This window comes from Sphaeramia orbicularis, chromosome 13, assembly GCF_902148855.1.
Source record: "Sphaeramia orbicularis chromosome 13, fSphaOr1.1, whole genome shotgun sequence".
Taxonomy (NCBI): domain Eukaryota; kingdom Metazoa; phylum Chordata; class Actinopteri; order Kurtiformes; family Apogonidae; genus Sphaeramia; species Sphaeramia orbicularis.
The window spans coordinates 39,012,329-39,040,299 of NC_043969.1; the positions used below are offsets into that span (position 1 = coordinate 39,012,329).

General features: G+C 35.6%; 1 protein-coding gene across 1 annotated transcript in view; it reads left to right on the top strand.

Annotated features, from left to right (window-relative positions):
• Positions 1-27,971, top strand: part of tenm4 (teneurin transmembrane protein 4) — a 580,630-nt gene that overhangs the window by 281,400 nt on the left and 271,259 nt on the right. The window contains exons 14-15 of the mRNA XM_030151937.1: positions 18,711-18,857; positions 20,553-20,769. Coding sequence (XP_030007797.1) covers positions 18,711-18,857; positions 20,553-20,769 — 364 coding nt within the window. The remainder of the gene's footprint in view (positions 1-18,710; positions 18,858-20,552; positions 20,770-27,971) is intronic.

Sequence of the window (27,971 nt, forward strand, 5' to 3'; positions counted from 1 at the left end):
ATGTTGACATTCCTCTACTTTACTCTTCTCTCCTCTGTAAAAGTATCTACTGTGACAGTTTCTAGTACATCTCAGGCTTCATATTCCTATTCATATTCACTACTTCAAACAAAACACTCACCCAAAAAAACAGTAAAAAGTTAAAATCCAGTAGGTTCAAAGGAGATTAAAGAGGCGATGATATACTGTATATACTGTATGTTAACTTATCTCAGGAATCAGGAATTGACTCTTCTACTGTTGCTATTTAACCCTTAAAGACCTAGAAGTATTTCTTTTGTGACTTTCAAATTAGTTTTCCTCAATATTTAGCCTTTCCTGAGTGATTTATCAGCACTTATTGTGATATTATCCTCCATATTTCGCATTTTTTGTGAAAATCGGCTCTTTCCCTATATTTAATTAGCTGATCCTGTAAATTTCTGTAAAGGTCAGAATAAATTCAAAGTGAAACAACAGTGAAAATTGAGGGAAAAGTGACTTTTTCATTAAAATATATTGTCAGTTGAACATAAAACAAGCATCTACAGCCACTGTCATTTATCAAACTGCATGGGTTTTCCTGGTGAATCAATGTTGTAGATGATAGTGTTGCCACATTCGCTGCGGTGCTGTCCAAATTATCTTCTGCATTTTGTATTTTTCAGTGATAATCAGGTATTGTCCTGTATTTAATTTACTGATCATGTAGATGTTCATAAAAGCTCAGAGTAAATTCAAAGAAAAGTGAAGAAAGTCTCTTTTTCAGCAAAATATATCATTAATTGAACATAAAAACAAGTGTCTACTATAACTTCATTTTATCAAACTACTTGAATTTAACTAGTGAATCAGTGTTTTCGAAAATGACAGGATTTATTATATATCAAAACAGTAACAAGGGAAGAAAAAATAAATTGTTTTGCAAAGTATATCCTTAATTGAACATAAAACCAAGCATTTACAGCCACTGTCGTTTATCAAACTCCATAGGTTTTACTGGTGAATCAGTGTCAAAGAAGGTGATGGTGTTGCCACGTTCACTACAGTGCTGTCCAAATTATCCTCTGCATTTTGCATTTTTCAGTGATAATCAGGTATTTTCCTGTATTTAATTTACTGATCATGTAGATTTTCATAAAAGCTCTGAGTAAATTCAGAGAAAAGTGAAGAAAAGGTCACTTTTTCAGCAAAATACATCATTAATTGAATGTAAAAACAAGCGTTTACAGTCACTGCAGTTTGTCAAAGTACATGACTTTTACCTGTGAATCAGTATTTTAGAAAATGACAGGATTTATTATATATCAAAACAGTGACAAGTGAAGAAAAAGCTAATTTTTTTGCAAAGTGTATTCTTTAACTGAACATAAAAACAAGCATCTACAGCCACTGTCGTTCATCAAACTCCATAGGTTTTACTGGTGAATCAGTGTCAAAGAAGGTGATGGTGTTGCCACGTTCACTGCAGTGCTGTCCAAATTACCCTCTACATTTTGCCTTTTTCAGTGATAATCAGGTATTTTCCTGTATTTTGACTGAAGAAAAGGTCACTTTTTCAGCAAAATATATCGTTAATTGAACATAAAAAGAAGCGTTTACAGTCACTGCAGTTTGTCAAAGTACATGACTTTTACTTATGAATCAGTACTTTAGAAAATGGCAGGATTTATTATATATCAAAACAGTGACAAGTGAAGAAAAGGCTAATTTTTGGGCAAAATATATCCTTCATTGAACATAAAAACAAGCATCTACAGCCACTGTCATTTGTCAAAGTCCATGGGTTTTATTAGCGTTTCAGTGTTCACAGTACAAAACAAGACACATCTGATGTTTCTGAAAAGCTTAGAAAGAGCTTTTTTCCAGAATTATTTACACGCATTGATAGAAATACTGGCTTAAAGTATATTCAACACTTTCCATCAGTAGATGCTTTTAGTCGCTGGTGTCTATTCAGGTCTTTATGGGTTAAACAAAACATTTAGAATTATGTAACTACCAGACATTTCCCAGCATATTACAGTAGAACAGAGGTATCAAACATACGGCCTGTGGGCCATTAAAGGGTCCAGTCTGGCCCGTGGGGTGAATTTTTGAAATGCAAAAATTACATTGAAGATATTAATCATTTTAGTTCAGGTTCCACATTCAGACCAGTATGATCTAAAGTGGATCAAAGCAGTAAAATACTATCATAATAACCTATAATTAAGGACAGCTACAAATGTTTCTCTATGTTTTTGTGTACAAATGTAAAATTACATGAAAATGTTTGCATTTACAAACTATCCTTTCACAAAAAATGCGAATAACCTGAACAAATATGAACAACCTGAAATGTTTTCACAAAAATAGGTGTCATTATCAATATTCTCTGTTACTGAATGTTTTGTTTATCTGTAGATCCACTGTGATCTGTAAGCTGTAATGTACAGTACATGTGTAAACAATATACTCAGTCATGATATTGTTAAAATTGCACTTATTTTTCTTTAGAAAGTTCAGGTTGTTCACGTTATTCACATTTTTAAGGAAAGTTTGTAGATGTAAACACTTTTATAATGTCATTTCACTTTTTTTTAACTGTCACAGGGTGCTTGTGCAGGTCTTGAAAGTCTTAAAAATATAGAATTTTAAAGTTTCTGTCATAGTTGAATTTTAGAGTCTGCTCAAAGGCACATAATCTTGTAAGATAAGAAATACATGAGGAAAGCATATAAAAAAAACTCAATATGATTTCACTAACTGGTTGATACTGGAATGATTCAACAATGGAATGATACTGGATGATAAAACAACCACAGTGGACCAAACTCTTGTACAGAAGACTAACACACCATACAAATTAATAAAAGCATTAAAAAACATTAAAATCTATTAGGATAATCTCAGCATTATATAAAGCTTTAATAAATCCCGATAAGCAGAGAACTCACTATGTAAAAGTGAAATGGGAAAGAGAATTTGACATAGAAATTGATGATATAGATTGGCTAAACATGTGGAAATTACATCATACAACTACTAGCTCTCGGACATGGAGGGAATTTGCCAGGAAAAATCTTATAAGATTTTTTGTTCCACCCAAGTTTAAAAGTCAACAGTTCCAGAGGCATCAGGAATGTTGGAGAGAATGCGGGGAGATGGATGTTGGCCATTCTCATGTTTTTTGGAAATGTTCAAAACTTTCGGAATATTGGGAAATGATCTGCAATGTCCTATGTCAAGTATTAGGATACACAATTCCAAAGAAACCTGAAATTCTTTATTTATGCAACTTTGGTGATGACACTATACGTGAATACGATAAATATTTGGTAAAGGTGATGTTGATAGCTGCAAAAAAGTGTATAACAAGGAATTGGGGGAAGATGAACGTACCATCAAAGGATCAATGGATAACTACGATCGAGGACATGTTTCTAATGGAAAAACTAACACACAGATTGAGACTACAAGAACCACAAATGAACAAAAAGTGGAAAAAATGGACATTATATAAGCAAAATAATTGATAAGACTGTGCTACCCAGACTTATTTATTTATGTTGTTGTGTTTTTTTGTTGTTGTTGTTCTTTTAAAACTAATAAAATATAAGTTACAAAAACAAACAAAAAAACCCCAAAACATTAAAATCCAATAAAAATGAATAAATAAAACAAGTTAAAATATGAAAGCAGAAACAAAATGTCAACATTGCACGAGTGTTAAAATGTCTAAAGACTTTTAATTCTTTTTAATGACTTGCAGAAACCCTGTAAAAAATACAAGGTCTTTGGGGAAACAATTGCAGTTTTGAAAAAGTCTGGATTTAATTTGGATAAAAAGCAAGAACCCTGAGTTATTATTTTCCTGGTCAAGTCCATTTGACATCATATTGGTCTGAATGTGGCCCCTGAACTAAAGCAGTCGGACCCCCCTGCAGTTGAATATAGCCACATGCTACTTTTAGCATCTCACCCATGGTCAACCACGACCGTGACTCAACCAGCACGAAGACCACACCCCCCTCCCGCTACCGAACCGCCCTATGAAACCCCCACATAGCGCCGAATAGTCGATACGGAACCAGGGACTGAAGCCGAAAACGCTGGTCTCGTAGGTGAAAGATTTATTCCGCACTCAAATAGATAAAGTTGATTTTTCCTCCCAGTATTCTCACGCATATCTGGAGGCAGAGTCGGCCAAAATACAGATCTACAGAGCCTTGACTCAGTCTGTGAATGTTTTATACGCTGGCCTTACATTATTGATGTGCCTTTTATAAGTGCCATATTGAGATCCCCACTCCCTCGACAAGAATATTCCTCAGTGTCATCCATTAAGAAGCCAAAGATCTCAATTTAAATCAATTTTCATTATTGAGAGCCGCGCGTCGGTATACTGTGCAACACGCCAGGTCCGACGCGGATTCGCCGAGCCTCCGCTGACCTCATTGCTCTATAGAGCTGTTTGAAGATTAAAAGTGCTTTTTGGTCGAACATCCTGACCTCCTGTACAATATCGCTGGAGAGATTTCAGGGTGGTAATATGTGCATCAATCATGTTGCTTTTAAAATACTCCCCTGAGATATTCTGCCGATCCGGCTCTTGATAAATGGCGACAGACTGAAATGTTCTTTCTGAACATATCACTTTTTTTTTTTTTTTTTTAGGCTCTTTCTCTATTTTCTGTCTTCTCTCTCATTCTCTTTGTGTGTGTTCCTCGACTCCCCTGCCTTTTTCTGTCTCCATCCCTCTCCCCTTTTTTGTCAGGTTGTGTTTATTGTGTTGTTTGTAATGCATGATTTTGCTTCACGGCGCTGCACTCTCATTCTTTATTTATTTTATTTTTTTTAACTTTTTTTTTTTTTTAATTTACCTCTTTGCAATGTAAACTAACACCTTGCCTTGCTGTCTTTGTCATGGAAGTGGCACTGTTCAAACCTCCCTTATATGTCCTGTCTTTTATCTTCCCAAGCTCACTATCTGGATAAGGTAGTGAAAGGTATGGCATTTCCTCCTTCCTTCTATTTTTGCCCTCCTCCCATTGTACCTCCAGCCAGCATTAACAAATCATGCACACACACCATTGCCCCCCCCCCCCCCTTTTTTGTACATTAGCATATGCAAAACACTACACCCCCAAAACGGCTCATTTTATAACTATCACCTCCCATCAACTTTTTTTTTTGCCATACTGTCACACGGTAATCTCCACTTAGCACTTTCGCACCTGGTGAGTAAAGTTGTGCTGTTTTTTTTTTTTTTTTTGATGTGTTGAGTACTTGGTTGGTGTGTGGCCTTGCTCTCTCAATAGGGGGATGTCGGTAAAGGGTCTTCATAACCTGTGTCATGCATTATGGATGAGTGTGCAGCTGTGAGCAGGGCCTGATAGGTGCTGAGGCCGCATCCTCTCTAATTAAAAGAGTTCATGGTCTGGTTGGTGCAGGGCAAACAGGGGGTGGAGGCTCGGCATCCACCCTGCCTCTCCGCCTCCAGCACCCTCCTCTCTCTCTCTCTCTCTCTCTCTCTCTCTCTCTGTGTCCTTGGTAATGGACCACCTGTCACGAGAGCGGCTGCCAGTGGAGTCCGTCGAACACTTGCAGCCTCACGTTTGGAGTCGTTTCAGGCAGGCTTGGGCAGAGCTCAGCGGGGGCTCCTCTCTGAAAGGCCTGCCAATTAAGTTGAACGGATGCCAGCAGAGAGCGGATCTTTATTTATCCTTGTAATAAACATTCAGAGCTTACTAATCATCCGTCTCCACTGGTCTGACTACAGTTGTTTTGTCCGTTTGCTCAATAAAAGGACAGCTAACGCAAGCATGTCCAGGAGGCAAGACGCTCGCTGGTAGCATTAGCATTTAATAGAGAAGAAGAAAGTAAAGATGGGGTTTGTTCTTAATGGTCTTCATATTCTTAATGCCCCACAGTCTGTCCTGATGATTAAATTCTTTTGAAGTAGATTCTAAGAAAACAACATTATTTCTACTGTTTACATGAAGTAAACAACACATTCATTTGGTCTAAAAAGATAGTATGACAATTATGCTACGAGGCTAACAATATATAAGTATATTTTTAAAAAATAAATTATTTATGATGATGCTAAATTGAGTAGAGAGAAATTTGACTATAGCATGTAAAATAGATAGAAATTTGGGTGTGATGCAAATTTGCAACATCAGGTATAATGGTCAGTCAGTGCTGCCAAAAGTTTGTCAGTATGTATTGAATATGCCCAAACTGGTACTAGGGGAATACATATGCTACCTGGGATGATTAATTTGCTGTTAAGGGGATTTGATAAAAAAAAAAAAAAAATCTTACATTTAATGTTCTTTAGCAATAGAGTTGTTTCATCTGGAGCAATAAAAAATGGAGATCTTTTACGTTTTCTTTTATTTTGTTGGAAGCATAGCATCAACAACACTTATGAAGAATTTAAAAAAATGTATTTTGCAAGTGAAGAAACTGACAGTCTAATCATCCGTCTCCACTGGTCTGACTACAGTTGTTTTGTCCGTTTGCTCAATAAAAGGACAGCTAACGCAAGCATGTCCAGGAGGCAAGACGCTCGCTGATAGCATTAGCATTTAATAGAGAAGAAGAAAGTAAAGATGGGGTTTGTTCTTAATGGTCTTCATATTCTTAATGCCCCACAGTCTGTCCTGATGATTACATTCTTTTGAAGTAGATTCTTAGAAAACAACATTATTTCTACTGTTTACATGAAGTAAACAACACATTCATTTGGTCTAAAAAGATAGTATGACAATTATGCTACGAGGCTAACAATATATAAGTATATTTTTAAAAAATAAATTATTTATGATGATGCTAAATTGAGTAGAGAGAAATTTGACTATAGCATGTAAAATAGATAGAAATTTGGGTGTGATGCAAATTTGCAACATCAGGTATAATGGTCAGTCAGTGCTGCCAAAAGTTTGTCAGTATGTATTGAATATGCTCAAACTGGTACTAGGGGAATACATATGCTACCTGGGATGATTAATTTGCTGTTAAGGGGATTTGATAAAAAAAAAAAAAAAAAAATCTTACATTTAATGTTCTTTAGCAATAGAGTTGTTTCATCTGGAGCAATAAAAAATGGAGATCTTTTACGTTTTCTTTTATTTTGTTGGAAGCATAGCATCAACAACACTTATGAAGAATTTAAAAAAATGTATTTTGCAAGTGAAGAAACTGACAGTCTAATCATCCGTCTCCACTGGTCTGACTACAGTTGTTTTGTCCGTTTGCTCAATAAAAGGACAGCTAACGCAAGTATGTCCAGGAGGCAAGACGCTCGCTGATAGCATTAGCATTTAATAGAGAAGAAGAAAGTAAAGATGGGGTTTGTTCTTAATGGTCTTCATATTCTTAATGCCCCACAGTCTGTCCTGATGATTACATTCTTTTGAAGTAGATTCTAAGAAAACAACATTATTTCAACTGTTTACATGACGTAAACAACACATTCATTTGGTCTAAAAAGATAGTATGACAATTATGCTATGAGGCTAACAATATATAAGTATATTTAAAAAAAAAAATTATTTATGATGATGCTAAATTGAGTAGAGAGAAATTTGACTATAGCATGTAAAATAGATAGAAATTTGGGTGTGATGCAAATTTGCAACATCAGGCATAATGGTCAGTCAGTGCTGCCAAAAGTTTGTCAGTATGTATTGAATATGCTCAAACTGGTACTAGGGGAATACATATGCTACCTGGGATGATTAATTTGCTGTTAAGGGGATTTGATAAAAAAAAAAAAAAAATCTTACATTTAATGTTCTTTAGCAATAGAGTTGTTTCATCTGGGGCAATAAAAAATGGAGATCTATTACGTTTTCTTTTATTTTGTTGGAAGCATAGCATCAAAAACACTTATGAAGAATTTTTAAAAATGTATTTTGCAAGTGAAGAAACTGACAGTCTAATCATCCGTCTCCACTGGTCTAACTACAGTTGTTTTGTCCGTTTGCTCAATAAAAGGACAGCTAACGCAAGCCTGTCCAGGAGGCAAGACGCTCGCTGATAGCATTAGCATTTAATAGAGAAGAAGAAAGTAAAGATGGGGTTTGTTCTTAATAGTCTTCATATTCTTAATGCCCCACAGTCGGCCCTGATGATTACATTCTTTTGAAGTAGATTCTAAGAAAACATTATCTCAGCTGTTTACATGAAGTAGACAACTCTTTTATTCAGTCTATAAAAATAGTATTCCCCCAATGCCTGAATTTATATCATTAGCCTCGTACCATAATTGCCTAAGTCATATTTTTTCAGTTCATAGCCAAAGACGAAAATTGAAGCAGCAGTGTTAAGAGAGCAAAATTACACATATATCACAAAAATATGACTTAGACAATTATGCTATTATGCTAATGATAGATAAGTATATTAAAAATCAATTATTTGCGTAGATGCTAAATCAAGTGGAGACAAATTTGGCTAGAGCACGTAAAATAGATTGAAATTTGGGTGTGATGCAAATTACCGACATCAGGCATAATGGGCAATAAGTGCTGCCAAAGGTTCGTCAGTATGTATCGAATATGCCCGAACTTGTATTCGGGGAATACATAAGTTACCCCGGATGATTCTGTGTTAATGTAAATATGCGACATTTGCTGTTAAGTGGATTTGATAAAAAAATTTTTACATTAAATGCTCTTTAGCAGTAGAGTTGTTACATCCGGAGCAATGAAAAATTAAGCTCTTTTATGTTTTCCTTTATTTTGTTTGAATCGTAGCATCAACAATACTAATGAATAATAATACAAAATTGTAAAAAAGAATTGCAAGTGAAGAAACTGACAGTATAATCATCCGTCTCCACTGGTCTGACTACAGTTGTTTTGTCCGTTTGCTCAATAAAAGGACAGCTAACGCAAGCATGTCCAGGAGGCAAGACGCTCGCTGATAGCATTAGCATTTAATAGAGAAGAAGAAAGTAAAGATGGGGTTTGTTCTTAATGGTCTTCATATTCTTAATGCCCCACAGTCTGTCCCAATGATTACATTCTTTTGAAGTAGATTCTAAAAAAACTGTTTACACGAAGTAGACAACACTTTCATTCAGTCTAAAAAGATAGCATCCCCTCAAAGCCTGAATTTATATCATTAACCTTGTAGCGTAATTGCCTAAGTCATTTTTTTTTTCACGTTGAAAATTGAAGCAGCAGTGTTAGGAGAGTAAAATTACACAGATATCACAAAAATATGACTTAGACACTTACGCTATGAGGCTAACGATATATAAGTATAATAAAAAATCAATTATTTATGTAGATGCTAAATCAAGTGGAGATAAATTTGACTATAGCTCATAAAATAGATAGAAATTTGGGTATGATGCAAATTTGCGACATCAGGCATAATGGGCAGTAAGTGCTGCCAAAGGTTCGTCAGTATGTATCAAATATGCCCGTATGTTGTCGACTGGAATAACTCTTCGATAGTAGCATCTATAAAATAATCGACATACCTGAGAATAGAAAATTTGTTTAGTTACTATTATGCCAATTATGCCACTAATGTCACAAATTTGCACCATAGTTATTGTAAGTGCTATATTCAAATTAACAATCTCCTTTTAACTCTGTAAAGCCTGAACTATTAAATCATCGACAGAAAATTCCAGTTCTTTGAAAATGGAGCCTATGTTGGTCCTTCTGAACAACCCAAACATTTTTATTTCAATTATCAATTTCCATGTATGATTTTCAATTTTGTATAATATTCGATACAACTTTGGTCCACTGTGGTTGTTTTAAAGTGTTTTACAAATAAAATTGGATTCCATTCTGAACAACCCCCCCAATTTTTTCTTTTTTTTTTCAAATATCAATTTCCATGTATGAGTTTCAATTTTGTATCAAATTTGATACATCGGGTCTCAATGCTCAAATGTTATTATTTTTTAACAAACAAAAACATAATATAACACAAACATGTCTAACAAATTTGTTATTCCTTTTCAAAATTGTCAAAGTTCTGCCTCCTTCCTCATTAATAACAGTCTTGTAGTGTCACTAGAAAGGCCTCTGGTGAACGAGCCCCCCCCCCCCCCCCCCCCCCGGTGGATTATGTGTGTATTACATGTATCTAATTGTATACATCAGATTTAAGAAAAAAAAAACACACTGATCATGTAGAGGGCTTCAAAACTCATGTATCAAATATGACACGTTTGGCATTAAAGGGTTAATTTAGGATCTGCGTCACAGCAACAACACAAACAATTTTTTTTTTCCATAAGGGGTTCATGTCCTTAAGTAGTGATTCAGTTGTTTTGACGTAGATTCGGAGAAGCTCGTTGCTATAAAACGTCAGTACAGTTAAAGTGATGCGGCTTCAGATGCAGATAATGATGCGTAACTGAAGGATAATGCACAGCGAGATGGTAATTTGTGAAGTAAACCCTGACAGTGTGTTGAATCACCTAAAGCGGAGGTGGACAACACACCGACGAAGATAAACTAAGCAAAGACCACACATCGAACAGTCGAACAGAAACATGTTTTTTATTTTAGTCTGCCTTATTTTAGCCGGGAAGGGCTCGTAGAGAAACAAGAGCTATTCGCTAAGGGAGTCCTGGTTAAAACAGCAGCGGTTTGGCATAGAAAATACACAAAAGGCAACAAAAGATAGAAAAGAGCAGTGAGACCGAACAGTGGAATCTATAACTCACAGCTTTATGTGTTTGTTAATGCAATGTAGACATGTTTCTTTCATAGAATTGAGTAAAATACCATTAAAGGTTTTTAAAGAAGGGAGGGTTTTTTTTTTACGTTTAACCCTTTCATGCATAGTGGTCACTACAGTGGACAGTTATTCTCCAGCTGTTCTCTTGTATATTCATGGGTTTTGTTGTTTTAGCTCCATATCAGCCAACACAGTGGACACTTATGCATCATCCTAAACACTGCAATTCATACCATTACTGTAACTTAGCTGTTCTTGATAAACCTGATCTGCAGTAGCATGTTTTAGTGTAAATAAATTGCTAATTGTTATTAGACTGTTTAACAGTTTTCTGGAAAAAATAGTTGTTTTTTTTTTTTTGCATATTCTCCTGAAACCCAGCAATGCATTTTGTCCTCTGTAGGGGACAAAAGTTGGACAGTTTTACTTTAAAATGCTGTGCTTTGCAAAGGACATTCCATTGAAAAATCAATAAATAAATAAAAATAATTTCAAAAATGTATCTGAAAAAACTGTTGCATTATGCAGTTTCCAATCAAGACAATTTTTTAGTGTAAAAAAGCTAAAACTGTCAATTTCCTGGGTCTCAGGAGGATATTATCTCCATGAAATGAGTGATAACTAATATTAGAGTATGATGAAATGTGAGAAAACAGTAGCAATTTAGCAATTAGCGGCATAAAAATGTTTTTATTTCATAGTTTTCACACAATATATCACTTTCTGATGATGATTTTTTTAAATAAATGTTTCTTTGTTTCAAAAATTAAATGCATGGTGTCCAGCTGAATGGACATTTTTGTAACTCCATGAAAAATAGGTTCATTAAAAAAATCAATTGCTTTGTTTTTTTCATGCCTAAAGAGGAATAAAAACACTCAAGACAAAAATATTGACTAAAGTTCTCATAATTCGTGCATGAAAGGGTTAATATTTTGCTATTCAGTCTAGTCCCACGGTACATAAATTACACAGGGACTTTCACCATAAACCAGTGGATCCAGTGCAATAGTGAATAATATGACAGAATAAAAGGACGGAGGTAGATGTAGGTAGTTTACCGAACACCCACATGAAAACACAACATGAAAACACATCCTGCTGATTCATGACAATGACATGACAGATTGGTTCACAATGGGCCCTTTCCCAGTTCAGTTCTCCAGCTGATTATGACTGTTTTACTTTTTATACTAGTCAGTGTTTAGTGTGGCCTTACGATAACATAACTTACAGAAACAAATATTTGTAATTACACCATAAAAGTTTAACCCTTTAACGCCCAACGTGTCATATTTGATACATGAGTTTTGAAGCCCTCTACATGATCAGTGTGATATTTTTTGTCTTGAAAAACCTGGTGTATACAATTAGATACATACAATACACAGATAATCCACCAGGGGGGAGGAATTCGTTCACCAGAGGCCTTTCCAGTGACACTACAAGACTGTTATTAATGAGGAAGGAGGAAGAACTTTGGCAATTTTGAAAAGGAATTACCAGTTTGTTGGACATGTTTGTGTTATATTATGCTTTTGTTTGTTAAAAAATAATAATATTTGAGTATTGAGACCCGATGTATCAAATATGATACAAAATTGAAACTCATACATGGAAATTGATATTTGAAAAAAAAAAGAAAAAATTGGGGGGGTTGTTCAGAATGGAATCCAATTTTATTTGTAAAACACTTTAAAACAACCACAGTGGACCAAAGTTGTACAGAAAAATAAATAAAAACAAAATAACAGAGTAAAATACAAGAATAGATTAAAAGACATAGAACAACTTTAAAAAAAATAAATAAATGCATTATAAAAAAGGACCAATAAAGACTCCAGTTTCAAAGAACTGGAATTTTCTGTTAGGGATTTAATAGTTCAGGCTTTACAGGGTTAAAACTGTCAAAATGAAGAGTTAATATAAAACGACTATCTGTTTATTACACTTGACTCATATCTCCAGTAAATAATAGATACTCATTTTTGATTGATTCTCACCATTTATTCATAATATTGTGCAAAGTATTCATTAAAGAATGTGACAAAATGTTATTATAAATGTATAAAATAAGTAAATAAATTACACGCTGTTGCCCATAAAGTTGGAGTAAAATATTTTTTCCTCTTCTCATGAAATGATTGTGATTATATAATTTATTCTCAGTAGATAAAGTGTTATAGGAACTCAGTATGTAATCACTGCACTTGTTCAAAGATGATTACTGAAGTGTAGAAATAGGAATAAAACGAGGAATGTGTCTGAACACAGAATTATTCCAATTTTATGGGCAACAGTGTAGATAAAGACGACGACACTTATTCACAAGTGTAGGTGTGAAACAATAATATGGTCAAAATGATCAAAATAGGTGAGCATGTTATGCACACTTTGCATTTCATGTTATAAAACGTCATATTATGTTTAACAGTTTGTATTAGGTCAGAATTTAGTCATTTGAAAAATAGTATTGCATATGAGCTAATGTTGGTGTTAATCATTCACATACGCCAAGATGCAAAAATTAACCCTTTCATGCACGAATTATGAGAACTTTAATCAAATTTTTTTCCTGAGTGTTTTTATTCCTCTTTAGGCATGAAAAAAACAATGCGCTTGAAAATTTTCTTCTGAAAAATAAATAAAAAAATAAAATTAAATTAAAAAAAAAAAAATAATAATTAAAAAAATAATAATGAAAAAAAATTCTTGTGAACCTATTTTTCATGAAGTTGCAAAAATGTCCACCCAGCTGGACACCACACGTTTAATTTTTCACGCACAGAAACATGTATTTACTGATAAATTGTGTGAAAACTATGGGGAGGGCTTGTGATTCTGGGGGTTTATGCTCAGGAGAGATCTATATAATGTTATCAACTCATGTCAGAAAAGATATGTAGTGTCTTAAAACTTTAATAAAGATATGTGTAAAAAAAAAAAAAAAAAAAAAAAAAAAAAGAAGAAAAGAACAACAAAATCCATGAATATACAAGAGAACAGCTGTAGAATAGCTGTCCACTGGAGTGACCACTATGCATGAAAGGGTTAAAAAAAGATAAATAATCATTACTAACTATTGATCTTTGCGAAGTGTTTATTTATTTTAGTGCAGTTTTTAATATTTTATCTCATATATGGGTTGTTTTTAGTTGGTGTTTTTAGGATTTTTTTCCCCTGTGTTTTTATTTTGTGCTGTGCATTTTGCTATTTCGTTCTTTAACAGAATCTGGGATGTTTTTATTGAATGATAATTGATAAATCTGAATCTGAATAAGCCAGTTTTTATGTAGCACATTGGGGGGACATTTTAGAAGAATAGAATAGAATAGACTTTATTTGCCATTGCACAGATATATCGGAGTATAGGTACATTGGAATTCTTGTGCGTTTACCTGAGTCACAGAGTTAGAAAAAGACTTGAATAAAAACAGAAACAAAACCTAAACACAGCTAAAACATATAAAAACAGTTATTGCGCAGACAAAAACAAATACACATTTGTTAAATAGAGTACTGATCAGAAAAAAAGTAACAATAATAATAAGAGTACTGAAATGTAAAAACAAGTTATTGCACATTTCAATTAAAAGTACTGGGAGGTAGAGCAGGTATTTTATTGTTTTTTGCATTAAAAAAATATGGTTTACGTATTTATGACAACATGTGGTTTACAGTACAAACATGGCATTTAAAGGGTTGAAATATAGCAGTTTTTTTTTAGTATTTTGTGTTTTTGTTTATGGCTTAAGTTGATGAAAAAGTACAAAAGTTTCAAACAAACTATATGAAAAATGTTGAGCTAACTTTAGTAATGTGCAGGTTGTGCTCTGTTGGTGTTCAGACGGACCTCTGTGGGTGGAACACCAGAGGGAAACAGTCCCAGATCTGTGGAAATGTATAATAGAATAGACAGGAACAGGTCTGACCGTCATATTCCACAGTGTTATGTTTTCATGTTAAATTTACAGTGTGTTTGAATCTGTCTTTATACATGAAAAATGCACCAGTCCAGCTGTGTTCGGGTCCTTCTATACATTCAGAAGTGTCCTGTGAGGCTTTTAGAACGTCTGTGTTGGTTGGATCAGGACTGGTGTCACTAAACTGCACATGTTGGTCTTTTTTGGGTTCTGTTTCTACTTTGTGTCTCAGACTAAATGCTCCTGTTTCTGGAACATGGCTGTGTTTTCCATCAGCTGATCTTCCTCCTTTGAAAACTCAATGCTCTGTCATTTCCCTGTTCTTCTTTTCTTCTTCTCCTCTTCCTCCTCTTCTTGTTATTATTTTCTTCTCCTCTTCTTCCCCCTCCTCCTCCTCTTCTCCTTTAATCCTTCTTTTCTTCTCCTCCTCCTCTTCTGCTTCTATTCCACTTCCACTTCTTCTTATTTTCTTCTCCTCCTCTTCTCTTCCTCTTCTTCTCCTCCTCCTCTTCTTCTCTTCCACTTCCTCTTCTTATTTTCTTCTCCTCTTCTTCTCTTCTCCTCTTCTGAATTCCTCCTCTTCTCCTCCTCCTCCACCTCTTTCTCTTCGTCTTCTTCTCCTCCTCTTCCTCTTCTTCTCCTCCTCCTCTTCTTCTTTCTTCTTCTCCTTTTCCTCCACCTCCTTCTCTACCTCTTCCTCTTCTTCTCCTCCTCCTCCTCTTCTTCTCCTCTTCCACTTCCTCTTCTTATTTTCTTCTTCTTCTCTTCTTCTTCCTCCTCTTCTTCTTCCTCTTCTCCTCCTCCTCTTCTTTTGTCTTCTCCTTTTCCTCCACCTCTTTCTCTTCCTCTTTTTCTCCTCCTCCTCATCTTCTTCTCCTTTTCCTCTAATTCTTATTCTTTTCTTCTCCTCTTCCTCCTCCTCTTCTCCCCTTCCACTTTGTCATATTATTTTCTTCTCCTCCTCTTCCTCTTCCCCTCCTGCTCCTCCTTTTCTTTTTCTTATCCTCCACCTCTTTCTCTTCCTCTTCTTCTTCTCCTCCTCTTCTCTCTTTTCCTCTTCTTCATTTCTTCTCCTCCTCCTCTTCTTCTCCTCTTCCTCTTCTTATTCATATTTTCTTCTCCTTCTCCTCTTCTTCTCTCCTTCCTCTTCTTCTTTTTTCTCCTCTTTCTCCTCCTCCACTTCTTTCTCTACCTCTACTTTTTCTTCTCCTCCTCTTCTTCTTTTCTTCTTCTCCTCCTCCTTCTCTTCTTCTTTTTTGTTTTCTTTTCTGCATCACCTCCTCTTCTTTTCTTCTTCCTAATCCTCTTCCTCCTCTTCTTCTTTACCTCTTCTTCTTCTTCTCCTTCCTCTTCTTCTTTTCTTCTTTTTCTTCACCTCCTCCTCTCCTTCTCCTTCCTCCTCTCCTTCTCCTTGCTCTTCTTCTTCTTCTTCTTCCTGTGTGATGTAAGAGTATGGAGACAGCCGCCCCGGTCTCTTTCACTGATAAAATGGGTCAGCTTAGCATTCTCTCTATCAAGGCGGCATGCTTACAACACAAACTGTGACAGTCTTGTGCGTTTGATATCTTGAGATGTTAGCCTCTGCCTCTGACTTGGTGAGGGGATGCGAATCATAAGGTACCAGATAAATGCCAAACAGCCCCGGAAAAATGGCTGAGATAATCCTCTGATCTATGCCCTTGTAAAGACCGATCCAGAGGAAAAAATAGAGGAAGGTTTCACCTGTCGCACTGCCCCAGCCTGATTTTTTTTTTTTTTTTTTTCTCCTGTCTTTCTTTCTTTTTTTTTTTTTTTTTGGGGCTCCCCTTGGGTCACATGGCCTGGAACACAGTTAGTGCAAGCAAAGCCATCTCCTGCATTTTGTTATCGAGCTCAGCCTTATCCACTTCCTAATGTTTTCTTTTGCTTTCTGCTTGTTTTAATGGCACACACACACACTCCCCGAAGGGATAATCTTATTGATTGCTAAGAAGAGTCTGGAGACAATTTATAAAAATAAATAAATAAATAAAAATAATACTAATAATAATAATACAGGGTGGGGAAGCAAAATGTGCAATATTTTGAGGCAGGGATTGAAAGACAGTGTATGACCAATTAGTTTATTGAAAGTCATGAGAATTTATTTGCCACAAGAAAATTGACATAATAGAAAATGTTTTTATTCTATGTGTCCTCCTTCTTTCTCAATAACTGCCTTCACACACTTCCTGAAACTTGCGCAAGTGTTCCTCAAATATTCGGGTGACAACTTCTCCCATTCTTCTTTAATAGTATCTTCCAGACTTTCTCGTAATAGTTTTGCTCATAGTCATTCTCTTCTTTCCATTATAAACAGTCTTTATGGACACTCCAACTATTTTTGAAATCTCCTTTGGTGTGACGAGTGCATTCAGCAAATCACACACTCTTTGACGTTTGCTTTCCTAATTACTCATATGGGCAAAAGTTTCTGGAAAGGTATGGATAATAGTGTTAGGTATGATTATGACATCAATATATGTTTAGTTTCAAAACAATTGACGTAGTGCCTGCTGAGAAAAAACAACTAAAGGTTCATTGTAAATTTTGCTTCCCCACCCTGTAGAATCATGTACACCTAATTTTCAGTTACCAACGCAGCTTTATTGCATTACTCTTTTTCTGCAAATGACAGTTGCAGTAGGGCTATGATTACAATGATGGTTAAATCTGAAAATCACATAAAACTGATCCAATTATCTGCAGGAATGGCAGCATATACAACACTGCTTCATTCCCCAGCTGTTGCAGCATAGATACAGCAGGCCAATCTGCTGTAGTAATGAGCGAATATTGATTTAGAAGATCCATCTTATCTGATTTTACTGCAAAGGGATATTAGAAGCTTCACAAAAGGTGTATCAAATTAATCAGCTTTAGCCGGGTGCTGTTACAGTTGCCCTCGTCCTCGTTTAAAGATACAAGATGGAGCATATGTCAAGAAATCTGCGCATTTTATTTATATGAACAGGTTGTAATATATATATATAAAAATGAGGATCTCTTAGTTAAACACTGACTTTAACAATCAAACATACCCAAAAAGGTGCAATATGTAACATTTAGCTAGTGTAGCAGTGTAGCTCTTGGCTAGTTTTGCACATTGTTGCTGCTGTAGAGGAGCAGAAGAGCGGTAGCACACCAAGTGTAGTAAGTTTTACCGAAGATCTCTGTGGAGAAATCAGTGTATAAGCTTGTTATGAATCGACAGTTAGCTTAGAAATACAGTTAGCTAACAGCTAGCATAGACTCACACACTAATGTTATACAAGCGCACACACATTTCACATATTGAACCTTTAAAACAGGGGTGTCAAACTTATTTTTATCTCAGGGGCCACATGCTACAATTTGATCTCAAGTGTTCCGGACAAATAAAAAATAACATAATAACCTATAAATAATAACTCCACATTTTTCTTAGAATTTTAACAATATTATGGCTCAGCTTCTCATTTACACATGTGCATTATAACGTACAGAACACACTGGCTCTATAAAAGGCATAACACATTTAATAACAGGAATATTGCTATTAAAATTCTAGTTATTTTTCTTCAATTTCAGATTCATGGTTGTTTAGAATATCCACATTTTTTGTTTGTAAATGTTGACTCGTTCATTGTGTGATTTTACCTTTTTTTCACGGTAAATCAAAGACAAGAAAAATTTGGAGCTGTCTTTATTTATAGGTGATTATGTTGTTATTGTACTTGTCCGATTCACTTGAGGTCACATTGGTTTGTATGTGGCCCTTTAACTAAAATGAGTTTGACACCTTGACTGTTAATCTCGTCAGTGTAATTTTTACACTTTACAAATTCATCCCATAGGCCAGGTTGGACCCTTTGGCGGGCCAGTTTTGGCCTGCGTACTGCATGTTTGACACCCCTGCTTTAAGACCAACATCATTAACAACCCGAAATTACAACAAACAGGTGCTATTTCCAGTGCTTCAGTAACTGAGTTTTTTTTTTAATGTTTTAATTTGTCCTAACGTTACACTGTGTAAACCTGTAACTCCATTGAAGCTCATTTGCTATTCTGTGCCGACCTTTGTTTTTGTCCTTTTTTGTTACACAGAGGGCTGTCCTGGTTTGTGCAATGGAAATGGTAGGTGCACTCTGGGTAACAATGGCTGGTACTGTGTGTGCCAGCTGGGCTGGAGGGGCACTGGCTGTGACACCTCCATGGAAACTGCCTGCAGTGATGTCAAGGACAACGATGGAGGTAAAATCACAAACAACAAACCGCAGTGCCTTCTGACACATCTCAAGCAGCAACAAGGACTCTTAACTAAACATGATTTGACTATAGATTCAACCACTAGCCAGATTTCCTCTCACCAGACTTAGCTGTACAGTTTCATCATATGCAGGTGAGGCTGACGAACAGCTTTCAGTGCGCCACCTGGACAACAGGTTTTTATTTAAAAAAAAAAAAGCAGAGTCGCTGGCCTTAGGGCCTGAGTATGTGCCGGCCCCAGGAGTAGGATCCTGCTCTGCCCTCTAACTAGCCTCGAGCAGAGCCATGCACACACACAGAGCCGGCCAGGGGGGCTGCACCACTACTGAGGCCAAGTGGGAGACGTGACTTCCTTTCTACCAGACCTCATTCTGGGCTCCAGCTATGCGCTAGCATCCCTTATTTATGCAGGGGCTGTTTGTCTCGCCATCACTGTGCAGGGACCACAAAGCTCTCAATGGCAAAGACGGGGTGCTGCTGGGGATTTGACTGACTCCTGACAGCAGGGTTTATTTTTATCACCCATCTGGCCAGATAGGTCCCTGAAAGCAAAGGGTAGGGAGTCCAATGACCCACTTCAGCAAAGTAAAATGCATCGCACAGCAGCTCTTTCTCTGTTGCATTATTTCACCTAAATTACAGACTGAAAACCTTGAGCAGAGCAAGAGGTGTTCAAGTGTTTTCCAGAACAAGATGTGCATCTAGGGGTGGTCATGTCGACCAAAAGACCACACCACAATGTTTCAGCTGCAAAAACAGCCAAAAGATTTATTGGTTAAACCCAATACTTCATTAATGATACCTCTACCTCTGCATTGTTGGTATTAAAATAAGGATTAATGTAAGTGTTTTTTGGGTAATTGAAATAAAGAGAGAATGAGTATCTTAGTTACATAATGCAAAAAATTATATTGTCCCTGAATCTTCTGTCGACATGAATATAAATGTGTAGAGACATATTTACAGCTTGGCATGTTATACTTAGCTCTCAAACTATTGTGATGTTACTGCCAGGTGTTGATTCACCAAACTGTTCTTAGCCATGATGCTGCAAGTGCATCACAATAAGGAAGAAAGACAGAAACACGTACCTCAATTTGTCGAGGAGCCATATTTAAGGATGCACAGCTCTACTGGGTCACTGCAGATCCATGTTATTAAATACAATGGAAAATATTGTCAGAGATTTTCAATGAAACTACTTTATGCGTCTCCATCTGTAACATCTGAGGTACTTCTACTAGAGAGAGGTACAAAACAAATATCCTCCTCTGTCTCGTTTTGTATTTGATTTGAATATAAAACGTTTATTTGAGACTCTGTATTACACGATCAGGCGAGGAGCGTTTATGCAAATACCATAATGCATAAAATGACACTGTATGCAGATGATGTACTTCTATTTATAAATGATCCATCCAAGTCTATACCAGCTTTAATGACTTAATAGTAATTTACTGCAACATGGGATACTAGACACCTGTAAGATTGATCACAATAACATATCAGATTACCCACCTTTTAGTGAATATTTTTAAGTCATGCAGTTAAACACAAACGCAGTCAGCAGAGCTTAAAGGACCTGAATACATAACACTAGAATATATTCATAGTGTTTTTGAGTGTGTGTTCAGGCTGTTGTTTAATATGAAAGGGTGTGTGATTGTTTGACCTTGTCAGACGGCCTGGTGGACTGCATGGATCCAGACTGCTGTCTCCAGGCGACCTGTCACACCACCTCCCTTTGCGTGGGCTCCCCGGACCCCCTGGACATCATCCAGGAGACACAGATGTCCTCTACACACAGCAACCTGCAGACGTTCTACGACCGAGTGCGCTTTCTGGTGGGCAGGGACAGCACCCACATCATTCCAGGAGCGAACCCCTTCGACGGAAGGTGAGTGGCATGTGAACTGCTCCCACTAGACAGCCCATAATATAACAGTCTGTAACCACACAGCTGCAGCAGTAGAAGTACTGGGAGGAGAGTTCTGACATTTACATCACATTCAGTGTCATTTGTAGTAGTAGTAGTAGTAGTTTATTTGGTTGTTAATTACTTTAAACAACAAACAAAAACAACATATCCATTGTTCCAAATACAATGTGATCAAAAGGGTTTAGGCTGAAGTTAAGACTTATTTTGCCTAACCTTATTTACAATTAACACAATGTTTCCACATGAAAAAAACTAACAACAAATTTTTCACTGTTATCATTGCTAAATGTACAACAGAAGACAATACATATTCAGTTTAAGGTAAATCATGTCCTTATCTCAACTACCAATATTTGTCTTAGATTAATCAGTTTCTTGCAGGATTATATGCATTTCTTTCAAATGGTTTTACATTTTATTTCAACACCTCAGTTGACCTGGGTTTAATAGGCGGAATCCATGTATCATTCGTTCGTTGCATATTCAGTTGAGAATCCACAATCGGAAAAAGAAAAAAGACTTGTTATTTCACTATTCATGTACAGATTCATTCTTTCGATTGTCAAATTAAAAATGGGAAATAAGCAAATGGACCAAATGTCAGGTTTCATGCTGACATTTTTGATATCCGATTTGGTATGACCCGGAAGTTACTGACCTCTTCCTGTGTTACGCAAAGTGGCTTCTAATTTAATTAATTTAATTCAATTTATTGGCATTACATGTATATACATGAAACAAAATCAGTAGTCAAGACCAGCAATGTACATCACAAAAATTCCTATAAAATTAGTCCTATATTAAAACAATAACAGTAAAACCTGATAATAAATAATGAATAAATAATGCAGTGCAAGATTAAATTTCTACATAGATTGGCTACCATGGCTGCACTGTGTTAGACAAAACAACAATATATACAGGGTGGGGAAGCAAAATTTACAATGAACATTTAGTTGTTTTTTCTCAGCAGGCACTACGTCAATTGTTTTGAAACCAAACATATATTGATGTCATAATCATACCTAACACTATTATCCATACCTTTTCAGAAACTTTTGCCCATATGAGTAATCAGGAAACCAAACGTCAAAGAGTGTGTGATTTGCTGAATGCACTCGTCACACCAAAGGAGATTTCAAAAATAGTTGGAGTGTCCATAAAGACTGTTTATAATGGAAAGAAGAGAATGACTATGAGCAAAACTATTACGAGAAAGTCTGGAAGTGGAGGAAGCAACAAAAAACGTACCAAAGCTTTTATTAAAGCTCTCAAATCCAAAATCCTAAAGGATCCAACCAAATCTATGAGAAAAATGGCAATTGAACTTGAGGTAGACAACAAGACCGTTAGAAATGCAGTAAAATATGATTTGAAGTTAAAATCTTACACAAGAACACCAAAACACTTGTTGACAACAGCAACAAATCCAACTTTAGCAATTTTTGGGAATCATGTTTATGGCCGCCTTCTAGCCCAGATTTAAACCCTCTGGATTCTGCTATTTGGGGCGTTTTAGAACATGCTACCAATAGAACATCACACAGCAATGTCGACTTTCTTAAAGATACTATTAAAGAAGAATGGGAGAAGTTGTCACCCGAATATTTGAGGAACACTTGCGCAAGTTTCAGGAAGCGTGTGAAGGTAGTTATTGAGAAAGAAGGAGGACACATAGAATAAAAACATTTTCTATTATGTCAATTTTCTTGTGGCAAATAAATTCTCATGACTTTCAATAAACTAATTGGTCATACACTGTCTTTCAATCCCTGCCTCAAAATATTGTAAATTTTGCTTCCCCACCCTGTACCTGGAAGATCCTGACCACTTTTTCAGTTGTCATGTTGTCCTCCTTGAGAGTAACGCGTTTGCTGCCTCTAAATAACACAAAATTCTCCAGTACTGCAGAATGCATTAGGCAGAATACTAGCAAACCCACAACTGTCCAGCTCAACACACGAAGTAGTCAGTAACTTCCGGGTCATACCAAATCGGAAATCAAAATTGTCAACATGAAGCCCAACATTTGGTCTATTTGCTTCTTTCCAGTTTTTTATTTGTGTGTACAGTCGAAAGAATGAAAAACAACTCGTTTTTGGATTTTTGACTTGTACATGAATAATGAAATAAGTCATTTTTTCATTTTCCGATTGTGGATTCTCAACTGAAGATGAAAAGAATGAATGATACGCAGATTAGCCTGCAATGGGCTTTGATACTTTTATAACGAAACTGGTTATTGGCGTATAATAACATACATGAAAACACTGCTTCGCATTAATTAAAACGATTCCACAGTCTGATTTGTCCCACCAGTTTCCTAATGATCCGATGTGAAATTATTTTTTACATTTAATCATTATACTAACAACACATCCAGTCTGTGTAAAATCAGGATTAATGCACAGTCTGAACTCATTTAACATCTTTGTTTACTGTATTTCCCCCACAGCAGAAGAAATACATGTTACACAAACCTCTACAGGTTAATGTGGACTAAACAAACATTTTTACTGCTTATACGCACTTCCATACACCCACTAGACTGTCAACATTAAGGTTAAAAGGTAAGGTTGAAAAGGTTAACTGACTTATTATCCCCTTGGAGAAATCCACTAGCTGCATTTTATTCATGCAAATACACACACAGCACCTAGCATTAGGATTAGCAATTAGCATTAGCACATGGTACAGTGAGCTGCCATTGAAAGAGCTCAGGGACCAACTCCAGATCAGTGCCGTGGTCAGGGGCAGCGACAGGAGAATTAACCCATATAAACCTGTTTCTAATGATGTTTTAATGGAGGAAACCTGCACAGCATGGAGAAAATTAAAGCTCAAAACTACCCATGATGCAATGCTGTCTTTAAAATACTGCATTTACATCTGTGCTGGCCCATTTAAAATGCATATTAGCAGAAAATGAAAGTTTAAACATCTCTATTAATCAAAATGTAGAGTATACACAAACAAATGCAAGTTTTTTTTAATCTATTTTTATATTTATATATTGATAAGTTGTGGTAAAATGGTTTTATTTTCTGTTGTACATAGACATTAACCCATAAAGACCCAAAATCGTCAATTGAGCTAAAATGTTTAATAATTGCTCATCCATTAATCCTATCAATACATGTAAATAATTGGTGTAAAATACAGTTTGTCATATTTTCATGGTCATCAGATATCCATTTGGATGTTCAGAGGCTCTGTAATTACCATGGAAACACTGTCATGTTCTACAACATTGACTCACCAGTAAAATTCATGGAGTTGGATCAACGACAGTGGATGTAGACACTTGATTTATGTCCAGTTAATGATATATTTTACTGAAATTGTCACTTTTTCTTAGGTTTTCTCAGTTTTTAATGTAACCCTCAACTTTACTCTGAGCTTTTATGAACATCTATATGATCAGTGAATTGAATATAGGAAAATACCTGATTTGTACTTAAAAATGCAAAATACAGAGCATAATATCTGAAAAAAAATTGTGATAAATAACTCAAGAAAGGTTAAAAATACAGGGAAAATGTATTTGGGAAATGGCACAAAATCAGCTCTCTCTCTCTCTCAAAATGTACAACTAATAACTCAAACCTAGCTTTCTAAACTATAAATTGTGCTCAAAAGTAGTTGTTAAATGGCTTTTAGTTGCTTTAAATGCACTCTGAAGTCAAAGTTCTATTTTACCAGATGTGTTCAAGTCTGCAGCAACTGGTGGTTACCATGGTGAAGTAAAGGTGGTAGAAAGATGTTTATTAGCAAGATTTAGCACAGATGGGACCCTGAGTGTGTTAAATATGGATTTACAAGCACCGGCAGTAGAGAAGAGACTGAACCTCAAGTGTGTGACATGTCAGAACTAAAATAGTTCAACTGAAATGTCACTGAGAACCAGAAGTCACACTGTTTTCACTTAATGTGTGTTAAAATTAAGTGGTTTTGTGTTTCTTACATATTCTGTGCAAACTCAGTTATGCAGTAATGATGTTCACTTAGGTTGATTATTAGTTACATCTACTGATCTAAACTGTTTAATACCTGTTGATCCACTAATCCTATCAATACATGGAAATAATTGGTGTAAAATACAGTTTGTTGTCTTTTCATTGTCATCAGATATAACCCATTTGGACGTTCAGAGGCTTTGTAGTTACCATCTTCTACAACATTGATTCACCAGTAAAACCCATGGAGTTGGATCAATGACTGATCATAGACATTTGTTTTGACACTCAGTTAATGACATATTTTGCTGAAAAAGTAGCTTTTTCTTCAATAAATATATAAAAATACTGGATTTTCCCTGTAAAATACAAAATGTATAGGATAATATTATAATAAATTGTGATGAATAAGGTTAAAGGTAGAGAGAAAAAATCAAAAGGTAGTTGTAGCTGTTTAAACATTAAATAATTCAGGTAAAACACAGTTTATCATTTTTTTCATGGTCATCAGATATGACCCATTTGGATGTTCAGAAGCTTCATTGTTACCGTGGAAACACGGTCATCTTCTACAACATTGATTCACCAGTAAAGCCCATGGAGTTGAACCAATGACAGTGGATGGAGAGACTTGTTTATGTTCAATTAATGAGAGATTGGACCGAAAAAATAACTTCTTCATCAATTTTCTCAGTTTTTGATATAATAACCCTTAACTTAAATTTGAGCTTTTATGAACATCTACATGATCAGTGAATTAAATGTAGGGAAATACCAGATTTTTACAAAAAAAAAATTCTAGTAATGGATAAAAGTAATTTTTAAAAAAAACAAAAAACAACTTGCACATTAAAAATATATGGTGAGTTGAGAGACAATCACAATACATAAAAGACAAACTGTGAAGCTGAAACTGAGGCACTGTGGTTCTGTTTATCTTTCAAATGTTCATTGTGGTCAGTTTCAGATGCTGCAGCTCTTTCATAATTCATAGTTTGAGTTCTTGTTTGTTCAGTGTTAATTGTCAGCCTTGTAAATCCAAGCTGGACTGACTGTACATATCCTGAGCAAGAAAATAAATTTCTCACTTTGTGCAGTAATCTACACCTGGCTTTTCTGCCTCCATCCATAAAAATATACGTTATATAGACTAAATGTCATCTAAAATTAACGTTTATTTGCAACATAGTATAGCAAACTATTATACGATCAAAAACAAATTAATTTTAGCAAAAAAAAAAAAAAGTCTCAGTTTGAGTGTCTGGGGTCGCCAGAAATGTGTGATGTTAAAATGGGGTCATGAGACAAAAAAGGTTGGGAACCACTTTTTTATTTACATAAAGCTTGAAATATAAAATAATGCCAAAGTATCTTTTTTTTATCAGCTGACATTTAGAGGGTTAGGACACTCCTCTGCATTGAAAGTATCTTATATATTCAGCTAGTTTTTATCTCATTGGGGATCTCTGTAAACATCTAATATTTGGAAACTTAAATGTTTTATAAAATATTTTTTTGGTTGCAGGACAGCCTTTTGCGCTAATTAGCTACATTATATAGCCTAAATGTCATCTAACATTAATATTTATTTGTAACATAGTATAGTAAACTATTACATGATCAAAAACAGATTCATTTTAGCAAAAAAAAGTCCCCGTTGTGAATGTCAAGGGTCAAAATTTGTGATGTTAAAATGGGGTGACGAGACAAAAAAGGCTGGAAACCACTTTTTTATTTACATAAAGCTTGAAATATAAAATAATGCCAAAGTGTCTTTTTTTTATCAGCTGACATTTAGAGGGTTAGGACACTCCTCTGCATTGAAAGTATCTTATATATTCAGCTAGTTATTATCTCAATGGGGATCTCTGTAAACATCTAATATTTGCATACTTAAATACATTATAAAGTAGTTTTTTGGTTGCTGGACAGCCTTTTGCGCTAATTAGCTACATTATATAGCCTAAATGTCGTCTAACATTAACATTTATTTGTAACATAGTATAATAAACTATTACATGATCAAAAACAGATTAATTTTAGCAAAAAAAAGTCCCCGTTGTGAATGTCTTGGGTCGAATTTTGTGACATTAAAATGGGGTCATGAGACAAAAAAGGTTGGAAACCACTGTTTTATTTACATAAAGCTTGAAATATAAAATAATGCCAAAGTGTCTTTTTTTTTATCAGCTGACATTTAGAGGGTTAGGACACTCGTCTGCAATGAAAGTATCTTATATATTCAGCTAGTTGTTATCTCAATGGGGATCTTAGTAAACATTTAATATTTGCATACTTAAATGCTTTATAAATTTGTTTTTTGTAGGCCTGTAACGGTACATGTAGCGAACCAAACCGTTTCGGTACACACCTGTTCGGTTCGGTACACAGCTGTACCGAAACGGCACAGTATGATGAGAAAAAGAAAAAGGAACGAAAGACGTTGTTTGATGTGGAACTTTAAATCCGCGCAAGTTTCACACAGACATATTGAAGGACGCGCACATTGACCCAAAATACCAAATAGCAGCTGATATAAGGTGGAAAAAAAAAACAACAAATATGATGTGAACCTGGAAGGAAGAGACTGAAGACCCTCCACCATCAGTACAGTCCAGTTTGGATCAGTTCAGGTTCAGGTGAAAGTCAACAACGAGGAAAGAGACGTTAATAAGACGGACGTTGTTTGGCCCCTAGGAACTACGGTAGTTCTAAAACACACTAGCGCTCTCTCTCTCTCTCTCTCTCTCTCTCTCTCTCTCTCTCTCTCTCTCTCTCTCTCTCTCTCTCTCTCTCTCACGCATACTGTATAACAGAGGAATAGAACTCGGAGTTAGCCGTTGAAAGTATATAAAAATAAAGTTTCACTTTCGTTTCATGCCAGCGTTAGTTATGTTAGTTATGGACCGGACCGCACCCCCCCCCACCCGGCTCCGGCCAAAAAAACAACAAACAAACCATCCCCCAGACAAATCGCACATTGCACGGGCGTGCGCACACACACACACGCACACACAAGTACACAAAGTGTCCTAAACAATTTGTTCTCTGTCCTAAAATAAATAATTTGGTTCAGTTTGTTGTCAATGTTTCTCTTCAGTTTGTTCAAACAGAATACCAGTTTACCCTCCTGTTAATGTTGCACTTCATGCAGAATTTTTTTTTGTTGATAATTTTATGAAGAATATGAACTGACTGAACTTT